This window comes from Pecten maximus, chromosome 19 (genome assembly GCF_902652985.1).
Source record: "Pecten maximus chromosome 19, xPecMax1.1, whole genome shotgun sequence".
Lineage (NCBI taxonomy): Eukaryota > Metazoa > Mollusca > Bivalvia > Pectinida > Pectinidae > Pecten > Pecten maximus.
The window spans coordinates 11,359,374-11,376,566 of record NC_047033.1 but is presented as its reverse complement, the minus strand read 5'-3'; the positions used below and the strand labels follow the sequence as shown (position 1 = coordinate 11,376,566).

The following is a 17,193-nucleotide window of genomic DNA, read 5'->3' as shown; positions in this document are numbered from 1 at the left end:
ACCCAATGAATGTCTTACAATGTCTTCAATCACTAATGAAATCATGATTTCATAAAAATAATTCGGGAAATTCTTTTTTTTTTTAAAACAAACACAAATTACTATTTGCAGCTTCAAATGAAGGTTTCCATTTGGAAATTTAATTATCATAAGTATTGAAACAGAAAGCAGTAGTTTCAAAATCTAAACAGTTTCATGCAAAGGTATAAAATGTATTTACGCTCCAGGTACGCCAGGCGGAATTGGGAGGACATCTTGCCTAGCAGGCATTGGTGACGGCTCCTTAGGCCTAGGGGGCTCAACATGCCTCACTGGTGATTCAGTCGGTCGCTGGACACGTACTGGTGGTACCTCGTCACGTTTTACAGCTTCTGGGCGGAACATTGGCTCTTGTGCCACAGGTTTGGGTGAAGGCCTCTGTGGTGCCACTGGTTTTGGTGATGCTACATGTTTCATCGGAGCCTTAGGTGGCTTACCGACAGGTGGCAATGATTTTTCTGGGGTCTCAAATCTTCTCTTGGCATCAGCCACATTCTGGGGCAATACCATTTCCTCTTCTTCCATAGGTTCTTCTTTTGCCGGGTGCTCTGCTACAGGTGCCACAACCGGAACCATGGGTGGATGTGCAGGTGTTATGTGAGTCTTAGATACAACCCTAAGCAGGAACAAGGTAAGTCAAGGTCAGATACAGATAACAAGGTCAAAGGTCAACACAAGTATACAAGGAATACCATATTAATTCTATAGATGATTGAATAAAGACTGAAACATGAAAGTTTTTCTGATTATAAATATTTTGTTAAGTATTGAATAATATCATTTAGATACAGTACTAAAATATGTATGATAATCTGGAAAACAAAACAAAAAAACCTGAGATCTGAATTATCAATGGAAAAACACAAACACAACCATAGAGGAAAAAAGATGGGTAACACCATCCAGAGAAAAATCTCACTCACATGCATTAAATAATACACAATTGAAATACAGACATCAACTTCATCTTAACACAAACACACAATATTTTGTTAACTTAGAAATTGATGCTGATGACTTTTTTTTGTCAGTACTAACTTGCGACGTTTGATGACGGGAGAGGATTCTACAGATGTAGAAGCAGGAGTTGGGGGTGGTACCCGTGGGAATGGGCGATTATACGTCTGCTCGCTGGGTTTCTGAGTTTGAGGCTTCGCTGGGGGGCTACACAAAGTCACAGTCAGAAAATGTCAGGCAATTGTCACAAAAATCTTTAAAATGTTCTTTGAAAATCTCCATCAAATTTTCTGTGAATCCTTAGCAATTGTTTGTTTTTCAAATACAACTATACTTTAAATTTGCATGAAATTTTTACTGTTTCTGTACACTAACCACAATATTTACATATTGTAATATTAATTTTTTTCTGCATATTTTTGCACAAAATCAATAGACATTGTATAAGATGACAATAAAATAAGGATACAACTTGACTGAATTCTATACAAAATCTCCGAATGACCTTGATGCTGACCTTAAAATGACAAGGTTGTTGCTCACTATTCTAAAAGCGCTTTATGATGTCTACATATCTAGGATTTCTACAGTTGGGAAAGCTAACCAATGTCATTCAAGGACATCTGCTATGTTGTTGCATTCTGGTCGCATTTGTCCGTAAGGTGCTCATGCAGCAGCAGTGCATTGTGGGATATATATTACACTGACCTATCTGTTGAAATGTCATGTCACAGGTCAATTTTCAGGTCCTTCATATTAAATATCTGTTAGCAGTTTCAGCAAAAACTTCTTATATTAATTAAAAAAAATAATTAGCATACGCCTAATTATAATCAAAGATGTAGAATATTTCTCAACAAAATTTGAATTTTCACAATTTGTTAAGATTTTGCTTATAAGGTATTAAATGATATAACAGTAGCTAAGCAAAATTGTTGAATTACTGGATTCAATCTACTTAAAAATGCACTAAAATAAAGTTTTACTGATCAAATTTTAAAATTGAAATTTTGAAAGGTTTTTTTATTAAGGTCTGTCCATCATTTATATGCAAGGTGGGAAACTTTCATGCGATTAAAGGGATAACAAAGTTTTAAGGACGCATACTTTGTACAAGATGAATTCTACAGCAACCTCTCTATAGACTACCTGATAAACGTTATGGTGTTGTCATAGCAACAGTTCCTTCGCAGTTATGTTAGACAACAGAAGTAAGATCTACACTTTTTATGTTAATCTACAGTGATGGAGTTAATACAACTCTAAAACAGGCACATACAATCTAAGATTAGCTGATTTTATTTAACAAGCTTTGACACAGATTTCCTTGTAAATATAAACTGAAATCTCTTAAATCTGAACATTATAATTTTCCAACAAAAAGAATACTGTATATATTTTAGCAGTAATCTTACTTAGTAGTTTTTACAATACAAGCAATTTGCAAAATTATATCTGCACTGACTGCAACTTCTGTGCATCATTTCTACAGTTCGTACTGTTAGATAACCAAATCGAATTATGATAATCTATTTAAATTTAGTTTTGAGCTAAAATTTTAGCACCCAAAACTAACTAGTAAGATCAAATCTTACAATACTGAAAAAGATACTTTGATAAAAAATAAACTGATATCCTACAAGTAACTTGATATTAACTATCAGCAAAATAGATTAACTTATGATCAGATTCAGGAGTTTTCATCATGAGGTGATGAAATTACATTCATTTTCAGGAACAAATTGCTGCACTAATTTTGACAGATTCATGTTGCTCGTGTTAGAACATACAATATTGATATGCATGGCTGATATTGATGTTATTTATACTTTGTAAAGTATCATACAGTGAACAGCTCATACAGTAAGGCTACACAATAACAAACTAACCTATCTTCTTTAGGTGGAGTGGGAGTACCCTTAAGGCGTAACGTCCCACTTTCCAATTCTGAAGCGTATGATATCTGTTGTACGGGGCCCTCCTTATGTATATCATACCAACTAGAAACAAAGTAGGTTCAAAGTGGAGTGGAAAGGATTCAAACAAAATGGAAAATGGAGGATAGTTTTTGGTCAGGGTCAGCAAGGCTCAAAACAAGATTTTCATTCTTCATTTTGGACAGAGTACAGAGGAAGATATTGTTTTCAAAAGAGAAAATTAACTTCATGCAGGAATGAATTAAGCCCATCATTGTTTGAAATATTTGGATATTGCAACAGGGATTGAAAATCTAGTGGAAAAACATTGAACAAATCATCAAAGGTTGAACATTATGTGGAAATTAAAAAAACATTTTTTTTTTACAAATTTTGGTCCAAAAAATTCACACAAATCATCTAAAAGTCATCATGCCATGCAGACAAAATATGAACCTTGAAGCGTCCTCCTCTTTAATAAGACGCATAAGAGCACTTCCTGCTTCTGTGCTGTACGAGATCTGTTGTACCAAGCCCTCTGATTGGATATCATAGTGACTGCGGGGAAATTGACATACTTGTTACAGTATATGTTTCAAGCGCTTTGATTGGCTAATGTTTTATGTGAATCAAGCAAACCGGATATTTGAAACAGCTGGACATACAAGATATGTAACATTTGGAAAGCATACAATGATATATGTATATTTAAGCTTTAAGCAATAAATGGTGTGCGTCAGAAGCTGGATTATGAAATTTAGAAGATATATCAATACATGTATATATCTGAAGGAATTTGAGAAAGTAAAAGCAAAAGGCTGAAAGTTAAAGCAGCTGTAACTACACATTTATACACAACACACCAAAACAGTATGAAAGTCAAAAATTTATTGAATGGAACCAAAAACTTGTTCAGGCTCATATTAAATATTATCTAAAGGTTTTGGCATTCTTAGGGGCTGCTCATTCTTACAACTAAATAACATCAACTAACAATATTACATAATAAATTTTTACTCGCTACTCAAAAGATACACCTAAACAATTAAGATACTAATTATACTATAGGGGCATGCAACCCCCAAGCTAGAGCGATCATAGCTTAGCTAGCTATGACTAATAGAGAGGAGAGAAACCTAGCTTGAGCGACCTCAAGCCACAGAGTAAGCAGTTGGTAGCTAAAAAGCAGGCAGTTCTGCTAAGACTGTTTCAGATGGGGCGACCCCCGAGCTTGGGCGATCCCAAGCATATCATCTACATAAGAAATAAATACACAAAATATGATATAATGAATTGGGGGCAAGAAATTCCCCGAATTTAAAAGCGCTAATATCACGGCGTGATAAATTCATTACTGTGAGTGATATCCTCTAACTATTCCTTACTAAGAAGAGCAGCCCAAAATAAAAATAAAAATGTGACAGCTTGCATTGTAACAAAATAAAGCTTATAATTAACCAACACAGATGTACAAAAAGGTGCTGCGAGCCGGCTGCCCCAACCTGAATCAGGGAGGTAGGTTTATCCAATGCTCAGACCAGCTTGCCAGGTGTTGTCTCACCATGAGGCCTTACTTACCCCTAAACAAATGAGCCCGAAACAAGTAAAAAAGACATGTAATAAATATAAATATTATAAGTAAACACATATAATAAAAACAACATATACACATGAAAAGTACAGGCAATCAAAACAAAACAACAGTATATAAATATTAAAAGGTAATTATAATATAATATAAACAATTATACACAAACCACAGTAAAGAAAACTGCAAATTATCAAAGGTGGAGGTGGGGCGGATGGTGGATGATGAATAAAACACTGCTGCTACAAATAATCACGCTGCTTGAAAATGAATGCAGGTGGCGCTATCCCCTGACGTATTTCCATTGGTCAAGAACATCACGTGATCAAAGGCGCGAGGTTAGAAATAGATATTTACTAACATGAAGACTGTGACGGGGTTTTTAAATGTTGTGTACAAACAACTATTTAGTAAACAAAATATCATTTTATACACAACACACCAAAACAGTATGAAAGTCAAAAATTTATTGAATGGAACCAAAAACTTGTTCAGGCTCATATTAAATATTATCTAAAGGTTTTGGCATTCTTAGGGGCTGCTCATTCTTACAACTAAATAACATCAACTAACAATATTACATAATAAATTTTTACTCGCTACTCAAAAGATACACCTAAACAATTAAGATACTAATTATACTATAGGGGCATGCAACCCCCAAGCTAGAGCGATCATAGCTTAGCTAGCTATGACTAATAGAGAGGAGAGAAACCTAGCTTGAGCGACCTCAAGCCACAGAGTAAGCAGTTGGTAGCTAAAAAGCAGGCAGTTCTGCTAAGACTGTTTCAGATGGGGCGACCCCCGAGCTTGGGCGATCCCAAGCATATCATCTACATAAGAAATAAATACACAAAATATGATATAATGAATTGGGGGCAAGAAATTCCCCGAATTTAAAAGCCAAATCGAAGAGGTTACAATAAAGTAACCGAATGAGAGCCCCCAAGAAAGAAATTATGTGCAAGAAGGATATGACAATGTAATATTTTTAAGAGTGTAGATAAAGTGAATCGATGATGAACTAGAAAATTATTGATTATAATCAGTACAACTAAGCACAAATTTGCCTATAGAAATTAATGCACCGTATTACATATATACACACATAATTATCATATGCTCTAAAATGAGACATTAAGAAGTTAAATGTGGTCAGTGGCACAGTAACTGGTATAAAGCTTGCAGATAAACCAAGTAATGACAAGAGTTCAAATGATTGAAAGGTTATATCACGTATGGAATAAAGCTGAAAAAGAGAGGAAAAACATACCTAATACTATAAAGTGAGATAGTATTTAAAGGAGCACTAGATTCTGCGTCTGTGAATGAGACAGATGCAAGAACTACATCCTTCTGATGGAGGTCTAATTAAGGAAACAGTGCCAATGATAAAGTGTTAAGGATGATAATTAGGTACTGGGAACGCACCCTGAAGATGTAAGAGGATAACAAGCTCCGTATGTCAACTATATCTACTAATAATAGACAAAGAAAGGGTTGCAGATGTCCTAAGAAAGTCAACAAACTGGTTGCCAAGACTAAGGAACTTACATACACAGAACAGGTAGTTATAATGAACCTGCCAACACTCAAACTGATTACGATGCATAAAAGGAGATACGATTAAAGTTATAAGTACTTAATGCAATAAGGATACTGAATGTAGTACAGGGCTTATACAGCTAACTTAAATAAACAAGATGTGAGTATTCCGAGAAACACCCAGAGAAGAGACTTGACTCTGTCGGACTCCAGAGAAGCAGCTTGACTCCAGGTATTTCACAGTGAAGAAAGAAATTGAGTACTCAAAACTAAAGAAGGGGCTTGACTCTACTGAACAGCAGAAATACAATAAGGATACTGAATGGTGTACAGGGCTTAAACAGCTAACTTAAATTAACAAGACTTGAGTATTTGGAGAAACACCCAGAGAAGAAACTTGGCTCTGATGAACTCCAGAGAAGCAACTTGACTCCAGGTATTTCACGGTGAAGAAAGAAAATGGAGTACTCGAAACTTATAGAAGGAGCTTGACTCTACTGAACCGCAGAGAAGCAACTTGACTCTAAAATGCCTGACTTAGAGAAGAAGCTTGACTCTACTTGACAGCAGAGAAGCAACTTGACTCTAAAATGCTTGACTTAGAGAAGAAGCTTGACTCTACTTGACAGCAGAGAAGCAACTTGACTCTAAAATGCCTGACTTAGAGAAGAAGCTTGACTCTACTTGACAGCAGAGAAGCAACTTGACTCTAAATCATTCATACTGAAAGGTCCTACTAGAGAAGAAGCTTGACCCTACTGAGCCATAGAGAAGCGACTTGACTCTAGTACCCCTGTAGTGACAAACTTGACTCCTATGTGCTACTGAGAATACCCTTGGCTCAGAGTCGCAGTGACTCATGAGAAGAGACTTGACTCGCAGACACAGCTGAGAAGACCCTTGACTCTTGAGTTGTGATTACTCATGAGAAGAGTTTTGACTCATGATTGGAGAAGCGATGACATGACTGCATAAACTAACGAATCAAAACACAGCGAAGTAGTAGCTGGTGGCATGACAAACTTGACTCCTAAGTGCTACTGAGAAGACCCTTGGCTCTGAGGCTCAGTGACTCGTGAGAAGAGACTTGACTCGCAGACACAGCTGAGAAGAGTTTTGACTCTGAGTGTGATTACTCATGAGAAGAGTTTTGACTCATGATTGGAGAAGCAAGACCTGACTACGTAAGCTAACGAATCAAAACACAGCGAAGTAGTAGGTAGCTAGTGCGGGACACTCTTGACTAAGTGCTACTGAGAAGACTACATACTTGAGTCGCAGTGACTCATGAGAAGAGACTTGACTCGCAGACACAGCTGAGAAAACCCTTGACTCTTGAGTTGTGATTACTCATGAGAAGAGTTTTGACTCATGATTGGAGAAGCGATGACATGACTGCATAAACTAACGAATCAAAACACAGCGAAGTAGTAGCTGGTGGCATGACAAACTTGACTCCTAAGTGCTACTGAGACGACCCTTGGCTCTGAGTCTCAGTGACTCGTGAGAAGAGACTTGACTCGCAGACACGGCTGAGAAGAGTTTTGACTCTGAGTGTGATTACTCATGAGAAGAGTTTTGACTCATGATTGGAGAAGCAAGACCTGACTACGTAAGCTAACGAATCAAAACACAGCGAAGTAGTAGGAAGCTAGTGCGGGACACTCTTGACTAAGTGCTACTGAGAAGACTACATACTTTGAGTCGCAGTGACTCATGAGAAGAGACTTGACTCGCAGACACAGCTGAGAAAACCCTTGACTCTTGAGTTGTGATTACTCATGAGAAGAGTTTTGACTCATGATTGGAGAAGCGATGACATGACTGCATAAACTAACGAATCAAAACACAGCGAAGTAGTAGCTGGTGGCATGACAAACTTGACTCCTAAGTGCTACTGAGAAGACCCTTGGCTCTGAGTCTCAGTGACTCGTGAGAAGAAACTTGACTCGCAGACACAGCTGAGAAGACCCTTGACTTCGAGTTATGACAACTCAAGAGAAGAGTGACTTGATTGTGGTTGAAGACATGACCTGATTACCCACAAAATAAACAAATAAAACATGGCATAGGTTGGTGGCTATTGTAAGGAAAAACTTCACTTCTTATGGCTGCTGAGAAGATCCTAGACTTTAAGTTGTGATTACTCATGAGATGAGTGACTTGACTCGTAATAGAAGAGGCTTGATCTGACTGATAACTAATTAAACCTAGTACATGATAATAACAATCTAGTAACAGACTAAATAAAGTGAGGAAGAAACATCATCTCTATATATATCTATGACAAAGCTCTCCTTAACAGTTGCATAATATATTCCGCACAAGTATAAACAAGAATCTGTGACAAGTACAAGGAAAACAATAATGCTAGATACAGATAAAAGGTGTGACAGCTATGCCGTAAACCAATTATTTAGAAATATCTGTGACAAGTACATAGAAAACAGTAACGCTAGATACAGATAGAAGGTGTGAACGCGAAGATATAAATGTTTACTAGAGTAACAAGTATCGAGAATGCTCCTCTGATATCCACGCTGTAACCAAAGTCTGGTCAGGTACAACAAGTCAAAATAGACAGATTGATGAGTAATCTCACCGCTGAAAAGTCCAAGACAACTGAGTTGGAAGCATAGTAAGCTGATGCTACGATTTCCACTTTATCTGCATGTCGCTATCATCGGGAGATGGAAACGCATAATGTAGTTCGGTGAGTTTCCGAGTCGTCTGTATGTAGTTATCAAAGTTGTTCGTTGATTATCCGAGGAGTCTGCATGTCGTAATCGTCGGGAGATTGAAATTCCGACTAGTTAAGTTGTTCGGTTAGTTCCGAGTACACTGCATGTCGTAATATCGCGAGATGGAAATCTAGACTAATAATGTTGTACGTGTAGTTCCTTAATTATTTTTCCTTAAATCAGATAATTACCCCTACAAAATTAACCGTAAACGCCAAAGAAGACGATGCAATGCCCTACAGTGTTCGACAAGACATGGGCGCTGCCATCTTGAATCCCGCACGGAATCCTGGGATCGCGCACCAAGCTGCTGGTAGTGACGCGTTCCTGACCTGCTTGGCCGCCATGTTAGATGACCCGAGACGGTTTACAAACTGATGTCTTTCGATTTCCACTAGCACGAATAAGTCACACACAAAGTTAGATCCCGATAGCAAAGAAAACACATTGTGGTTGCATAAAGACTGTTAGGATCCAAATAGGAAATACACAGCTCGATGACGAATGACATTCGTCAATGTAAACTAAAGGAAATGTCCTCGACACACGTCGATAAAAATGTAAACAAACACAACACACGTGTAAATACCGTTATTGGTGTGTACTTCACTGTCGTAGGAGACGACAACTCCAGGCAAAACACTCGTAAGTTCAAAAGTCAATAGGAGTTGTTGCGACGAAAGTAAACAATAGGAGAAAATAATGATGAATAAAACACTGCTGCTACAAATAATCACGCTGCTTGAAAATGAATGCAGGTGGCGCTATCCCCTGACGTATTTCCATTGGTCAAGAACATCACGTGATCAAAGGCGCGAGGTTAGAAATAGATATTTACTAACATGAAGACTGTGACGGGGTTTTTAAATGTTGTGTACAAACAACTATTTAGTAAACAAAATATCATTATGATACATGTATGTGATTGTACAGTAATTCCTATGGCTGGCTTTAATTTTCAATGCAAGATCCTCCTTGAGAAATTATGATCTATTTGTGACGACAGGCCATGAAGATATTCAATGACCTGTCTGTCCTTCCCACATCTTTAACTTGTGCTTAATTTGTGTTCTTACAATCAGTCAAAGCCTCTTCCTTCCCTCTATGTCCCTCTCTTTCTATCCATTTCTATCTTCCCTCTATGTCCCTCTCTTTCTATCCATTTCTATCTCCCCTCTATGTCCCTCTCTTTCTATCCATTTCTATCTTCCCTCTATGTCCCTCTCTTTCTATCCATTTCTATCTCCCCTCTATGTCCCTCTCTTTCTATCCATTTCTATCTCCCCTCTATGTCCCTCTCTTTATGTCCCTCTCTTTCTATCCATTTCTATCTCCCCTCTATGTCCCTCTCTTTCTATCTATTTCTATCTTTCCTCTATGTCCCTGTCCTTCTACCATTTCTATTTTCCTCTATCTTCATCCATATCCCTCTCTGACCCTCTTTACTTATATTTTTCTCCTTCTCTCCCTCCTGCACCCATTCCCACCCCATCGCTGCTCCTCTTTATTCTATTTCTCCCCCTCTGTCCCTCCTTAAGTCCTTATGTCTATCCCCATCCCCCCTTCTTTGCCCCTCTTTACTTCTTTATTTCTCCCTCTCTGACCTTCCTTCACCCCATTCTGCCCCTCCTTAAGTCCTGATGTCTATCAGCCCCCCCCCCCCCCCCCCCCCCCCCCCTTCCCTGCCCCTCTTTCCCTCCTTTCTACCCTCATCCCTATATAAAACATGACTTACGGTGGTGACTGTGATCCTGGCATCCTTGCAGGTGGTGCTTTGGCCTGTTCCTGTGGAGCAACCTTTGGCACCACTTGTGGTGGTTTGGGAGCCACTTGTGGTGGTGCAGACACCTTTGGTACTGTAAACTTCCTCACTGGTTCTGGCTTGGGCATCTCAGCTGTAAATAAAGTCAGTGTTAACTCAATATACCTTTCCTGAAGTTTTCATGTAAGATTTCACATAAGGATAATCAATTTCACTTAAAACAAATTAACAATGGAGTTTATATGTAATATTATTCTTGACAATAGAGATTTATCAAATATTTCTTACAGATATAAGAAAATTATGCCAAAAATTATCTTCAAATGACACCTGAACAATTTGGCTTGCTAAATGAAATGAACAAGTTACCATCACATACCTGAGTTTAATTTTATCTTTACAAGTTTTATCAAAATAACAACAAGAAATATCAAAATTTAAACTTTGCAATTAATCAACTGAATTGAAACAAGATGGGGAGTTCTCTGATTTCTTAATTCAATTAAGATAAAAAGTTATCATGAGATTTATAGATATACGAAGGACTCGTACCTGGTACATGAACCTTGGCCCGGGTGGAGGCACTTCCTGCCACATTTATCGCTGAACACTGGAACCAAGCGGAGTCTGTCGGCTCACAGCGTTCTATGTAGAGTGTAGAGCGGTTACCCTCAATGTCAATCCTACAAGGTCAAAGGAATTGATCAGCATTTTTGACATATTATTGGCCCTAATCATACAAATTACAAAACAAAATATTCATTAGATTACCATTCTCAGTAAAGTATTTCAGTAGAAATGTTTTATGAACGATAATTTTTGCAAATTTATACAGAAATCATTTTGTCATATAAAGATTCTAATGGTACAAATTACAAACAAAATAATCAATTAAATGGCTACCATAAGTAATGTATAAATATTCCACAAAAGGATCATGTATCCCTAAATTTCACATGAACTTTGACCTCAGAATTCTACACACCTGTACGGGTTGCTAGGGATCAGCATTTTTCCATCTTTCTGCCAGCTGACCATCGGTGTAGGGGTACCTTGGACCTCGCACGACAAGGTGATGGGCTCGCCAGTCTTGGCTGTCACGTTTGGCATCCTGTTTATAAACTTGGGAGGTTGTAACATCTCCTTCTCTGTAAAACACAATGAAAACATTACAATAGATTAATTACATTGTATTGAAGTTATATTGCTACTTTGATATTACAATACACTATTATATAACAGTCATGTAACAATGTATCACATTCACACATTTAATTCTGAAGTCCCTTTTTATTTGTTTCCCTCCTAGCTGTGACATCTTTATGGACACTGTAGTTCTGAAAGTATACTTTAAATCTAAAATTTGGTGTCAAAAATGTAAATAAAAAGTTCTTCAAAAACATCTACCTGACCCCAGGACTCCAGAATGAATCGCTTCTGTCCATGGTTGGGTTTCCTACCTCTTACTTCTATTAGATGTAAAGGAAATTATCCAAAGGAATTCTATAGGTACTACTCAAAAACTGGAGTCCTGGGGTGGGGTAGATGTTTTACCCTTAGTATCATATAACCTTAAATGTGACCATCTGTGAGACTACCTACCAAGGATGGAGACAATGACGTTGAAAGAGTTTTCTCCAGCTTTGCTCTTAGCCACACACATGTATGTTCCTGCGTCGTAGCGAGAGGCAGACAGAATGATAAGGGAATTAACTCCGTCCTCATTGACTACCGTCTGAAAAACAAATCAGGGTCATTATTTTTTTCAAAATGACAATAAAATAAAGTCCATGTTTAGCAATGAAAATTTTGCATTTTTTCTTCTTTGAATTAACATATCTATCCTCAAATAAGCCCCCTTCACTAGTGTTGAGGGTTAGTAATAAAGATTAGGGAGGGGGCTTGTTTGAAAACTACTACTTTAAAATTGTTGATTTAGCCAAAATGGAAGAGGGAGCACTTATCTGTGGATACGATACAATTTATTGACCCTTACTTTATGATTCATGTCGTTACGGACAGGCTGTCCATCTCTGTACCAGGTCAGTTCAGGTGCAGGACGGCCGGACACAACAGTGTCTAATCTGACCGTTTGACCCTCCCTAGCCTGAAGACTCTCTGGAATCTTTTTGAAGGTTGGGCGTACTAGTGCCTCAAGGATTCCGCTCTGGTCCTCCGGCTTCTGGCTCTTCAGTTTGTCCCTAGAATGTCAAAAAATAACAAATGCAGTTCATCTATCGAAAGGTCAAAGGATAACAATGCAGTTCATCTATCGAAAGGTCAAAGGTTAACAATGCAGTTCATCTATCGAAAGGTCAAAGGATAACAATGCAGTTCATCTATCGAAAGGTCAAAGGTTAACAATGCAGTTCATCTATTGAAAGGTCAAAGGTTAACAATGCAGTTCATCTATCGAAAGGTCAAAGGATAACAATGCAGTTCATCTATCGAAAGATCAAAGGTTAACAATGCAGTTCATCTATCGAAAGGTCAAAGGATAACAATGCAGTTCATCTATCGAAAGGTCAAAGGTTAACAATGCAGTTCATCTATTGAAAAGTCAAATGATAACACGGAATCAAGTAAAAGCAAGGTGTCTTTTTGTTGTTCCTTAACTTAAATGAATTAAGTGACCTATTTTCTGTCTGAAGGCCCAATTGAACAAATAACAGACTGTCAAATCTGACGAATGCATCTGACCATCCTTACTTCACTGCCATGAAGTCCCTATCTGTTCCCCCACACCTCCTTTAATTCAATAATTCCTAATCCCTCTTTCTACCCCCCCCCCCCCCCCCCCCCCTATTTCCCCCCCTCACACTCAATAAAACAATGATTCACTCACTTGCTGGCCATCTTCTCCAGTGTGGTGGGGGCCACAAATGAGGTGGAGTCGATCTGTCCTACACTGTCCACATACAGCATGCTGGAACAGGTGGCTTTGCCCGAAGCATTGACTGCCAGGATGGTGAAGTGACCGGCGTCCTCTGGCAGGGCGATACGGATACGTAGTGTACAGTATCCATCCTTTGTATACTTCATCTCATATCTGTTGGACCGTTTGATTCTGTGTCCATTTTTGTACCAGGCGATCTGAAACACCAAAGTGTTATGTGATATGTAATTTTATTTCTTTCTGTATTTTTCTCAAAATGAGACTTCTCCACTATAAATTTATCACTTTATCACTATATATGACTTCAAAATTTTTTATTTCAGTTCTTTGCTCCAGTTTATTTATATATATAACAGTATCATCACAGTTTTCCATATTTTCGCTGCATTTTTGTAATGATTTTCAAAAATTTAAACGGACCTTTGGCCTGGGACGACCTGTGACTCTGCATACAAAGGTCGCATCTGAGCCCTCAATGAGACGGAAGTCTTGAGTTTCTGGACGATTGCTGGGCTGGCAGGTGGTGCTGGTGGTCCACGGTCATCCTGGAGTTCAGATTCATATTCTGAAGTTTCTGTCTCGCTGGAAATTTTGATGTGGCCATCACGCATGTAATTCTCACTCATCAGTCGCTGCTCAAATCCAACAGACTGGAAGTCCTGCAACACAAATGATAATTTAGATTTGTAATTATGTAAAAATGAGGAAATCAGCTTAGTTTTATTTGTATTATTATTGGTTTTTTTCAACTATTACCAAACCAACCTTTCTCAAATAAATAGAGCTAATCAAGAATAGAAGTTATTCGCGATTAAAAGTTTGAAAGTTTGACATGGGCTTATTGCAAGACATGGGCTTATCACCAGACATGGGCTTATTACCAGGCATAGGCTTACTACTAAACATGGGCTTACTGCCAGACATGGGCTTAATGCCAGACATCGATTTATTGCCAAACATAGACTTGCTACAAACATGAGCTTACTAATAGCTAAATACAATACCTGAACAGGTGGCTGTTTCTTCTCCTCTGGTTCCTTAGACCGTCTGTACTGAAGATTGCTCTCCAGAATCTTCTCAGCACGAGTAACCACAAACTCCTGGGGCTGACGCTGTGGGGCCTCCATACGAGCCCTAAGCTCAGTCATTGGTGGTTCCCAAGTCTTAGAAGGTGCAGAAACCGGCTGCTGTTTCTGGACCTGAACGGGTTCCCATGGTTTTCTCGTTACTGGTTCCTGGACTGGAACATAGGTCTCCCTGGGCTCTGCTGATACTGGCTTCCAGCTCTTCAGTGGAGCAACAGGGATGGACGGAATGGGTGGTGGTGGTGGCGATGCCGCCCTCACTAAAAATGAACAATATCAATATGAAAGTCTGACGTAGAATCTAAGAAATCTACTTGTTAAATCAATGCTGAGTGGGTGAATTTTTTGGCTTCCTATTCAAAATATTCAATTCATTCAAACAACAATGAATGTATGACTTTTATTCAAGGAAAAAATGTTTGAATGTGGATTTAATATTTTCACAGAAAAAATTAAAAATAATGTTATCCCATTCATCACGATATCTTAACCACTGACCTTCAGCGGGCAGTAGAGTAGCTGTGACCGTGTCCTGTCCAGCCAAGTTGACCGCTGTACACATGTACTCTCCAGAATCGTCAGGACGACAGTGAGAGATGGTCAGTGAGCATCGACCACTCAAAGTATCAACAGTCATTCTGTGTCTGAAAAATACACAACCAACAAAATTCAACAACAGGAAAAACTCTGCAACCCCTTATCATATAAAAAAAATTATCACCTTTAGATTTTCCATCATTGATCATATTTTGTATATGGAGAAATTCCATGACAAATCTTCATTTTTCCCTTTTGATATTTTCTCATTTTATTACATTTTTCTTAACATCAAATTTCTCATAATATCACCCTTCCCTTTATATCACTTTTCTCTTAATATCAACTTCCTCTTTATATCACCCTTCCCTTTATATTACTTTTCTCTTCGTACCACTTTTTTCTTTGTATCACATTTCTCTTAGTATAACATTTCTCTTTATATCACATTTGCTTTTATTACAACATTTCTCTTAACATCAGGTTTCCTTTTATATCAGATTTCCCTTTGAAAATCACCCATATCATCATAACAGGAATGAACTACAACTGGTAATACAACAGCATCTTACCTGTTATCTGTTCTAACGGGGAATCCCCTCTTCTTCCAGGTGATTTCTGGGAAGGGTACTCCAGTTACATGGCATTCAAAGATGGTGTTGGTCGCCTCAACAAGGCGAGAATTTCCAGGTTTGTCTGTGAATTGTGGAGGGATGGCTGTTGTCATTGCTGGTAATTTCTCATCCCGCTTGGGTGCCATGGCTTGCTGAACTGGTTCCTCAGTAATTGGAACTTCTGGTTCAGGGGTTGCAGCTGTTCAGTTTTAGAAAAGGAAATTAACATATTCATGAAAATATATGCCACAACAATATCATGCTGCTTATACATGTATTCAATTTTGATTTTTTTTTTTATTGTTTTAAGTTTCTAGGGTAATGCACCAGTCAACTGTACCGGTATATATCTTAAACAGCTTTTTAAAAAATAAGACAGCAAAATAGATTTCTTCAATTTTAAAAAAAGGGCTTCTAAACAGTGATGTTTTTTTTAAGTTTACTGATTAAAAAGATTTCAAACTTCCCAAAAAAGTCCCATGAAAACATTAATTTTAAAAGAAATTGTGATAACGTATGGGGAAATTAAATAGTTAATTACGTTTAACTTGGAGTCTGGCTTCTGATGTGGTACTCCCCTCAGCATTAGTGGCCACACACTTAAAGACTCCAGAGTCCTCTGGGAATATTTCGGCAATCGTCAGCCTGGCAGTGTTGTTCTCCCACGTGATTTCATAGTCTGGGGAACTCGAGATGACAACAGTTTCTCTGTACCACTTGACGATAGGTTCTGGGTGAGCCGATATACGGCACTCAAACACAACCCTTTCTCCTTCACACACAGAAATGTTCTTCAACATCTGTAACAGAAAACAAATAAGTCTGAATTGGAGAAAGAAACAGACTTTAACTATAATATTCTAATAATGTTAAATTATCAACAAACTCTTTAACAGAAGGTGAGGGGAAATAAGCTGGTTTAATCATAATTCAATTATTATCTATTATACATTATTATGAGTCTACACAATCTTTTTTTAACTGCTGATTTTTGTTAATTTTTTCTTTTTTTTTTACTGACAGACTGGAGAGCATACCTGTGTGAAGACAGGTTTCTCCTTTGTTGTGACAAAAACCGGGGGTTTAGATGTTGGCAGTGGTGGAGGCACTTCCTCCGCGGGTGCAGGTTGCTTAAACAGCGGAATGCGCATTTCAACGGGAGCAAACTGTGGCTTGCTTTCAACCTGTACCTCGACCTGCTCACTGAACATTTTTGGTTTTGGTTCTGGCCTCGTTACAAATTGTGATGGGCGCTGCAGCTTGGGAACCTTTGCGCTTGGTTCCTCTGTGGGTTCGAAAGGCTTGGGAGCTTCTCTTAGTGGGGCCCTTCTCTGGTCAAAGGTTTCCCTGACCTCTGTCACAGGCTTGTGAACAGGGGCTGGGGCCTGATCCATAGGGGCTGCAACAAAGAAAAGGCTTATAATGATCTCAAATTACTTTTATCTTTTAATGTAAACACTAATTGTTTTATACTATTTTTTAATTCAAACAGCTTATCAAAGCAACAAAAAAC

The 17,193-nt window shown here is 38.2% G+C and overlaps 1 protein-coding gene across 1 annotated transcript in view; it reads right to left on the bottom strand.

Moving 5' to 3' along the window:
• The window catches only part of LOC117317403 (titin-like), a 197,260-nt gene that overhangs the window by 101,772 nt on the left and 78,295 nt on the right, over positions 1 to 17,193 (bottom strand). The window contains 17 exon segments of the mRNA XM_033872214.1: positions 221 to 655; positions 1,078 to 1,203; positions 2,886 to 2,996; positions 3,369 to 3,470; positions 10,522 to 10,681; positions 11,101 to 11,231; positions 11,534 to 11,696; positions 12,151 to 12,283; positions 12,545 to 12,749; positions 13,394 to 13,641; positions 13,865 to 13,935; positions 13,938 to 14,103; positions 14,449 to 14,789; positions 15,028 to 15,173; positions 15,639 to 15,879; positions 16,222 to 16,480; positions 16,718 to 17,079. Coding sequence (XP_033728105.1) covers positions 221 to 655; positions 1,078 to 1,203; positions 2,886 to 2,996; positions 3,369 to 3,470; positions 10,522 to 10,681; positions 11,101 to 11,231; positions 11,534 to 11,696; positions 12,151 to 12,283; positions 12,545 to 12,749; positions 13,394 to 13,641; positions 13,865 to 13,935; positions 13,938 to 14,103; positions 14,449 to 14,789; positions 15,028 to 15,173; positions 15,639 to 15,879; positions 16,222 to 16,480; positions 16,718 to 17,079 — 3,400 coding nt within the window.